Raw genomic sequence first — 9,298 nt, 5'->3', positions numbered from 1 at the left:
TAAAATATTAATATAGTATATAATACTATGACTAGTTATTCCTTCAAAGCAGGGTAATTATAGTTAACTAAAACTAAAACCATTAAAAAAATTGTTACTTTAAATAAAAAAAAAATAAAAAACATGTCGGTTGAAATAAAGTGTAATATTAAAAAATTATTTCTTTTATAAATAATATATAATAAATAATATTTAACACACTATATAATACAATGACTAGTTCTTCCTTCAACGCAGGGTAATCATAGTTAACTAAAATTAAAACCATAAAATATTCCTTTACTTTACTAAAAGTGAACTGAAATAAAATATACTATAAAAATGTAACTTATTTTATTTTAGCTAGTTGCCAAGGCATCATTTCTCATTTTCATTTAGTTTAACTTTATGTTCTATAATAACTAAATCTGAAATGTAAAAAATGTAAATAAAAATTCATTTTAAAAAGAATTACAAAAATGACAAAAACACATAAGGACTTTTAATAAAATTAAAACTAATTCAAAATATGAATAAAAACTATAATAGTATCTCAATGGTACTAAAACAACATTGCTTAGAAGTGTTGATTATAGCAGTCTGGAAACTTCCCAGCGGATTGATATAAAGTTGTGCACGGAAAAGTGCGTAAAGGCAACCAGTCAGACTGCAGCTTTCATGTCCGACAATACACACTTGAAACACTTGTGCGAAACCTTGTATATGTGCAACGCCACGGGGAACAGCATTCCTCTCTGACGAGCGCATTTCTGCATGAGCGCCAGCAAGAATGAGCACGTTAGTTCAGGGTCACTGGGGTCGTCGTCCTCTTCCAGCAGGGTCACACTGTACTGAGGAGGCCCTGCAAACACAAACATGTGAATATCATACAGTGACCAGTTCTTCTTTTGAAGCAGTAGAATATTTGTGTATGTGTGTGAACAGTGATGCTCATGTACCTTGCTGAGGAATCCATCGTCCATGATGCGATGTACATTTCCAGGGCTTTATGTTTCCGCTCTCACTCAGCGTGTCTTCGCTCAGGTGACAAACCTCCATCGTCTCAAAGTTCTGGCAGAAATCGACCAGAGACATCCTGATGGGGAGAGAAGATGATGAAGCTGCGCCAGCCATCTAAACCAATCAGAGCAGAGCCTGAATATGAATCAGCCAATCAGCAAAGAGAGAAAACCGACTCACCAGAATTCCCCGTCTTCTTGCTGGATTCTCTGCACACGCCGCTGCTCTTCAGCGCTCACCATATTCCACTCAATTCTAAACACACACATTACACAAATAAATACACTCAAATACGCACTTGGCCAAAAGTTTTCTTGTCAAAACAAAGAAATATCATGGACTTCAATATAAAGCAAATTAGAATGACTACAGGCTAGCCTAAAACCTAAAAGAAGACTTTTTTAATAATAATAATAAACACTGTTTACTTCATTAATGAATTATTGAGAGGTTTTGTCATATTTAGCTCAATTCTAAGGATAGTTCTGTCAAAGTCAAAAGTGACAGTAAAGACATTTATAATGTTAAAAAAAGATTTCTATTTCAAAAAATGCAGTTCTTTTGAACTTTCTACTCATCAAAGAATCCTGAAAAATTAAACGCATCATGGTTTCCACAAAAAATATTCGGCAGCACAACTGTTTTCAACATTGATAATAATCAGAAATGTGTCTCGAGCAGCAAATCAGCATATTAGAATGATTTCTGAAGGATCATGTGACACTGAAGACTGGAGAAATGATGCTGAAAATGCAGCTTTGCATCACAGAAATGAATTACATTAATTATATATTATAATAAAAACCATTTACTTTAAACTGATTGTTATATTACTGTTTTACTGTATTTTTGTAAGTGTTTCGTACCCTTTTTTGTCACTCCAAGGCCCCTCCCACTCAGCTTTACCCCACGGGTTCCTGATCCGCACCAGCTCAACTGAACCGACCGTAGTCTTGATCTGAAACACACATAAAGCAAGCTCAGTCTGAAGAGCAGTGATGTCTCTTCCAGCTGTTTGAGGTGTAGTCTGACCTCGTGGCCTTTAGAGGGCGCTGCGCGCACACAAAAACATTTCAGCTACTGCTTACATCTATACTACATACTGCTAAATATTGTGTATATAATACATAGACCTACCTTAAATGCTTGACAAAGTTTGTACACAAAATAATGATCTTTAAAATAGCATCATATGACCCCTTTAAGTCACTTTGTTAAAAATATTTTGAAATTTTGCTAAATTCAAGCAACTTTTGGGAGCGTGATGAATGATATTCAACATATGGCTTTTAAAAGTCAATTATTAATACTCAGTAATATTGTCAGTTTAACTGCACTGACAGTATGGAGTGAGAAAAAAATTTGAACTAAATTGAGTTGAATAATGACAGTATCATCTTCTGTGGAGCTGCTTTACAGCTCAAACTGAATTTGCTTCAGATTTGATGAACTTCACAAAATGAACATTGAATATATTTTTATGTTTATTACAGTAAAACCTCTTTGAAACAATCTGCATTGTATAAAGTGCTATATAATAAATACTTGTGAAATGTCTTTTTTTATGGAATATTTTATTTTTGGAACATTTTAGTTGGACGTTCATCTAATGTTTTTAAATACTTTCTCAAAACTAACATTCCCATAATGTTTGCAAAATTATAAAATGGACTGTTCCCTTAACATTCAAAAAAATGTTCCCTTATCCAAAAAAAAAAAAAAAAAAAAGTTTTAGAACTTTGGCTAACGTTCTGCAAGATTCTCTCAAAGTTATCAACAAACATTCTTAGCATTAATAAAACATTAATTTGTGATTATAATGTTATTTAAAGCTTACAAAAACATTTCTTATAAAAAGTTCTACTAACTTTATTTTCACCCAAAATATAATGTTACTGGAACATTTATTTTTAATATTCTAAGAACATTAAAAAGTCCAGCTTTCTGGTTGTGATTAGAATGTTATTGAAATGTTACCAAAAAAAAAAACGTTCATCTAGTACAAATAACATCATGAGGACATTCAGAGAATGTTGTTCTAAGAACAAGAGTACATATATCAAATAATAATTTTTATAAAATTAGTTTTGTCCTAACATTTTTTAAAAACTGTTAGCTGGATACTTGTTTCAGAAAGTTCAGATAACATTCAAAAGTAACTTTTCCATAATGTTTGCAAAATGATCAAATGGAATGTTCCTCTAACTTTCACATAAGCAAGAAAAAATGTTTCAGAGAACATTCAGAAATAATGTTTTCATAACTTAAAGGGAACGTTAGCAAAACGTTCTCAGAACATTTTTTTTTTGTCAGCTGGGAGGATCTTTTATCATATAGTATGATTAGGGATGCACTATTTCTTATCTTGAATACTATTTCAGACAGAAGTATGTGAATTGGGACAGCAATACTATACATACAGCTTTCTCTCAAAAATACTAGCAGTGTGCCATTCTGTTTTTATTTAAGCTGATGGCACCCTCTGGTGGAACTCTGAGTGTTAAAGACACTAATGAAACATAACCCAAGAGCTGGTTTGACAGACAATGAAAGAGAGAGAGAGAGAGAGAGAGAGAGAGAGAGAGAGAAACACCCAAGGTAACATTTCCCCCTCACCGTCTCCAAACCTGTCACAGAATAGGCATGTCTGAACATAATCCCAAACTCATTGCTCTTCTCAACGGAACCCTGCAGGAAGACAAAGAGACAAGACAAGGCAATAGATTACCTTCACAAAACAACATCTGTCAAAAGAAAATACTTTCCTGGAACTCAAGAAAGATCCTTTTACGTAGAAGAACACAAACAAAGAGGGAAGAACACACGTACACATGCAAGACCCTCACATCAATAATGCTCACAACATTCTAATTTATAACATTATGGAACGTCATATTCTGGTGGTTATAGATCTGGGCTGCTAAATAAAAGGTTGCAGATTCGAACCTGCAAGTTTTGATCAGTGAGCTGTAACTAATGTGCTCTCGAGCAGGAAGCTGAACTTACTAAACCTGTCATTGAATATGGCGACGTCACAGACACAAATTCCAGCAGAGAGGATAGATAAAGGATCTATTCTGTTCTTTTATTGTTCACTCATATTTTTGTGCACTACTTTTCAAATGTTTGGGGTCAGTAAGTTTTTTTTTTTTTTTAAAGAAATTAATACTTTTATCCAGCAAGGGTGCATTAAATGTATCAAAAGTGACAGTGAAGACATTTATAATGTTACAAAAGATTTCTATTTCAAATAAATGCTGTTCTTTTGAACTTTCTATTCATCAAAGAATCCAGAAAAAAATAGATATCACAGTTTCCAGAAAAAATGCATTGATAATAATCAAAAATGCTTCTTGAGCAGCAAAGCAGCATATTAGAATGATTTCTGAAGATCATGTGACACTGAAGACTGGAGTAATGATGCTGAAAATTCAGCTTTGCATCACAGGAATAAATTACAATTGAAAATATTTTCAAATAGAAAAGTTCTTTTAAATTGTAAAAATATTTCACACTATTACTGTTTTTACTGTATTTTTGATCGAATAAATGCAGCCTTTATGAGCAGGAGATACTTTTTTCAGAAATATTCAAAAATCTTACCGACCCCAAACTTCTGAATGAACTGACAAACAGCGTGGAAGAGATTTTACATGATTAAAAAAACTGCAATTTCAGTCTGTTTCACATACAAAGCACTGCTTCAGAAGACTTCAAATACTACATGTATAATACTTTATTGGAGCTTACATTTCTACCGAATTTAGAGCTTAACAGCCCCAGTCCCCATTCACTTTCATTATATGAAAAAGAGCAGCATGAACATTCTACTAAACATCTGCTTTTGTGTTCCACGGAAGTCCATGAAGGTGAATAAATGATGAGAGAATTGTAATTTTGGGGTAAACTATCCCTTTAAATAAGCCATGTAAAGAGAGTGTACCCTTGAGTTAGCACAGTTGATCAGAGCTCCTTTCTGCAGCAGTGGGCGCAGGAAAGAGCCCAGTGTTCGATGGTCAGATGGCATCATGAATTCTTCTGTAACCCCACCTGTCATGTCTGCCATCGCCTCATGAGGGAAACCCATGTTCAGAGCGTTATAACCACCCTTCAGCCTGAGAAAGAGATGGAAAAGACAATCTGAACAACAGAAAATAAGCAAAAGCACTTTATGTGCATGCAGACCCTCAGGTCATCCAAGATGTAGATGAGTTTGTTTCTTCATCAGATTTGGAGAAATGTAGCATGACATCACTTGTTCACCAGTGGATGCTCTGCAGTGAATGGGTGCTGTCAGAATGAGAGTCCAAACAGCTGATAAAAACATCACAATAATCCACAAGTAATCCGCACCACTCCAGTCCATCAGTTAACATCTGGAGAAGCTAAAAGCTGCGTGTGTGTAATAAACTTTAAACCATTGCTTCTGGCCAAAATAATCCATAATAACACTTCCTCCAGTGAAAAAGTCCATCCCTTGTTGTAGTCTCTCACATCAAAAGCCACTGATTCACTGTTTTGGCTTGTAAACGGTGCTTGATCTGTGCAGATTTCTCTCCTGATTCAGATGAGGCGACTTTTTCACTGGAGGAAGCATTATGGAGGATTATGGACTAGCTGGAAGAGACGTTTAAAGTTAAAATGTCTTAATGATGTATTTGTTTCTTACAAACACGCAGCTTTTGTCTTCTCAAGACATTAACTGATAGACTGGAGTGTGGATTATTGTGATGTTTTTATCAGCTGTTTGGACTCTCATTCTGACGGCACCCATTCACTGCAGAGCATCCATTGGTGAGCAAGTGATGTAATGCTACATTTTTTGTCCAAATCTGATGAAGAAACAAACACATCTACATCTTGGATGGTGTACATTTTCAGTGAATTTTCATTTTTGGGTGAACCATTCTTTTAAAATGTATCTAATGTAATGATACTGAGGCATTTTTAAGCATTCAAATATTCCACTAACTTGGCATAAGCTTTCTCCAGTAGAGCGCTCCAGAATTCGTCTTTGTTTGAGGAGCGCAGATAGATCAGCTGACCGTTACGCGTCGGCAAGCGGTCATCAACTCGCACCTCAATCCACTCACCATACTGCCAAAACTACAGACAGAGAGACACCATTAAAACCATCACAACCGCTTCATTCTGTACGGTAACACACGGTACTAACCCGAAAATTGAAGCAGCCGTTGTAGCCCTGCTGAAAACCCTGGCCTGAGGGAACGACATGATGCAGAAGACAAGGGTTGAGAGAGAGAGACGCCACCGCAGACAAGAACCAGCAGTCACCTGAGAGAGAGAGAGAATTAAAGCATGTTACACCTGTTAAAACACGTTTTAGGTCTAATTTGGTTATAAGAGATGATTCTAATGGTATGTGGTGAAATAAGTGTACTCTGCTACACTGGCTCTTATTTGGTTTTACTTCAGGGCTTTCAACATTTAATATTAAATGGAGACCCAACACAAAACAAAAGTAAACACCAGGACATCATGCAACCTGCCCAATTGTGCATTTGTCTAATTTGATGAGCTTTTACCAGATCAATTTGCACCAAAATACTATAGAGTTTGATTGGATGCATGACCTTTGACCTTAAAAACAAAAGAGATACGGGAAGTGTCGCACTGTATTATTTGCATTTAGCTTTGTGTGACGCACCAGATGAGAACCACTGCTTTGCACCAAACACCAAAGCTATTTGATGCCAGTACATACTGCTTTATGAAGCGCAAACAGTGTGTTATATGAGAACCTGCAAAAACCTGCAGCACCTGTATTATTCTCAGTGTGAACGTTATTGTTTAAATGGTTCAGCATTAAATTCTCACTCAGTTCTCCCTGGCAGATGTCCATACGTGTGGCTCCATCCGCAATAAACTGAGGAAACGGACAGATCTCCTGGAAAAGAGTGGAGAAAATACAAAAGGTCATTTTAGCATAAAAGACTTCTTTCAAAAATATGAAAGAACTGAATTATTCTAAACTCTTGTATATGCACTAGTGTAAAGACATTAAATATTTGAAACCCATGCAATTATTTAAGGACCTATTATGTATTATTTACCCTAAAGTAACTATTACCACTGTTCCTTTGATCAAGAGACTTAGCTCCAGGGCGAGTGATTGTAAAGTGTCTGCTAAATGACTGAATCCTATATAAATCTTACAACAATAAGAGACTCAGCAAAACAAATGCTGATGAAGATTGCATTATAAAGTATTTGGACACTTAAGTCACAGTTAAACTGCCAAAATGTCATTGCATTAGAGCTGTCTTTAACCATTATAAGCTATCAGTAGATTTTCTTACTTTTTGACCACAATAATATCAGCATCTGCACCAAATTGCATATTTTGCTCGGTTTAGGCCTCTGCATAAAATTCAGGTGTGTTCCCTCCATATTCTCACTACTGTTTATAAGCCATGTCTCAAATATCACAGTCAACAACAAAAAAACACTTAAAAATGTCTAAAGGTTCCATAAATTGTTCCATTTAAAAAAAAAACAAAGATTTTCGGACTATCGCATATATCAGTTGTTAAAATAAATGACACTATTTAACAGTTTAACTATGACTTACGTGCCCAAATATTATTTTATTTCTTAGTGCATAACTTTATAATCAGTGCTGGGTAGATCACTTACAAATTTTAGTCCGTTACTGATTCCAAACTGCATGACAAATATTATAGTTAGTTATGTAATCCATTACATTACACATTTCAGGTATAATAATCAGACTACTTTTTGATTACTTTCGCCATAACTTATTTATCACATTGATTTAAATAGGATAATCTTGTACGATATTGATATACAAATACAAAGAGAAAGAAAATATATTCCATTCATTGTTATTAACAACATCAGGGGCATTAAACATTACCTCAAAGTTTCCCAAGCTGGGGTTCGTGAACGGGGGTTGTGAGTTTATTGAAAAGCTAATAATTAATTGTGTACATATGTAATCATCACTAAAAAAGTAACTGTAGTCTGATTAGGAGTTGGCAATATAATCTAATTACAAGTACTTCATTTTTGGAACCTGATTACTAATCCAGATTTCATGTCGCCTAATAAATTACTCCCCAGCACGGTTTATAATACAAAGCATTGTATGCAAATACAGTAGATACAATATAATACTGGTCACAGCTGGTATCAAAGAAAAGTTCAGGATGTTTTTTAGCATACACTAGTATCATGTTTGTAGATTGTATGTAATCATGTGGCTCTCTGGAGATGTGTGTTGTTGTCACTTTGGCTCACCTTTGGTCGTTTCCAAACCACGTCGGTCTGAATCGGCATGTTCTGCACCGGGAACCTGGCGTCCGTGTAAAGCCCGTCCTGCAGAGGAAGCCCGGAGGTGGGAGACCACAGGAGCGTCGGGCTGCCCAGACTATCCCAGGGGTTCGAATCGGACGAGTCTGTGCGCGACTGTTTCTTCGTTTCGGACATACTGGAGTGCGTCAAAAACTCAGCCTCGGGGCTCGACTTTTATGCGTCTGAATCTGTCTATGTGTTTAAGAACGAGTGTTTTTGAATGCACAAATACACCATTCAAGTGATCCCTGATGCCAACAATGTCAACTAATCGTCGGTCTGTGGTAAAGTGGGCGCAAAGTAAAGCAGGTCTTCCTCAACGTGCCTTTAACCAGCTCCTCCCTCCTCCACCTGCGCCCTCACAAACACTGTCAGGAAAACATCTCTCCTCATAAACGACAACCTTTACCAAAGTGGAACATGTACGCTACTATAAGTTCATCTTGCAAAGAAGACCTTTGCGTTGACGTTTTAAAACAAAGGCAAACAACACCGAAGAACAAAAGCACTTCTAGAGAACACACACATTTATGAGATGCGGAAGATGCCAAGCCAACCTCAGAACGTTCTGCTAACGTTCTCGTTAAGTTAATAAAACGTTATTTCTCAATGTTCAAAACGTGTTTTTTTTTTTTTTTTTTAGTTTAAAAAATGTTTATATTAGTTATGTGAAAGTCCGAGAAAACATTAAGGGAACATTCCATTTTATAATTTTGCAAACATTATGGGAATGTTAGGCTACTTTTGAATGTTCTCTGAACCTTCTAGAATTAATAAGCATTTGAAAACGCCAGACAAATGTGCGACTAACATCAGAATAACGTTCCATGAATGGTGTATATAATGTTTTTGTGCTGTTTTAAGAACATTATTAACCCCTTGGCGTTCCTGTAAAATTGCCTAAATGCCTAAAAAAGTCATACCCAAGTAAACTGCATGCTGTTTTTGAACCATTTGGAGTATA

General features: G+C 35.7%; 1 protein-coding gene across 1 annotated transcript in view; it reads right to left on the bottom strand.

Moving 5' to 3' along the window:
- The window catches only part of LOC107669927 (calpain-9), a 15,871-nt gene extending 6,989 nt beyond the window's left edge, over positions 1-8,882 (bottom strand). Inside the window, exons 1-10 of the mRNA XM_016462360.1 lie at positions 8,281-8,882; positions 6,838-6,907; positions 6,176-6,294; positions 5,972-6,105; positions 4,943-5,114; positions 3,616-3,687; positions 1,866-1,957; positions 1,180-1,254; positions 939-1,075; positions 696-841 (exon numbers count right to left, since the gene is read on the bottom strand). Of these exons, the coding sequence (XP_016317846.1) occupies positions 696-841; positions 939-1,075; positions 1,180-1,254; positions 1,866-1,957; positions 3,616-3,687; positions 4,943-5,114; positions 5,972-6,105; positions 6,176-6,294; positions 6,838-6,907; positions 8,281-8,469 (1,206 nt within the window). The 5' untranslated portion in view covers positions 8,470-8,882. The remainder of the gene's footprint in view (positions 1-695; positions 842-938; positions 1,076-1,179; positions 1,255-1,865; positions 1,958-3,615; positions 3,688-4,942; positions 5,115-5,971; positions 6,106-6,175; positions 6,295-6,837; positions 6,908-8,280) is intronic.
- Positions 8,883-9,298: the final 416 nt, after the last annotated feature.

This window comes from Sinocyclocheilus anshuiensis, unplaced genomic scaffold (assembly GCF_001515605.1).
Source record: "Sinocyclocheilus anshuiensis isolate Anshui unplaced genomic scaffold, SAMN03320099.WGS_v1.1 scaffold272, whole genome shotgun sequence".
Taxonomy (NCBI): domain Eukaryota; kingdom Metazoa; phylum Chordata; class Actinopteri; order Cypriniformes; family Cyprinidae; genus Sinocyclocheilus; species Sinocyclocheilus anshuiensis.
Note: the sequence above shows the minus strand (reverse complement) of the source record. Positions and strands in the feature narration are given on the sequence as shown.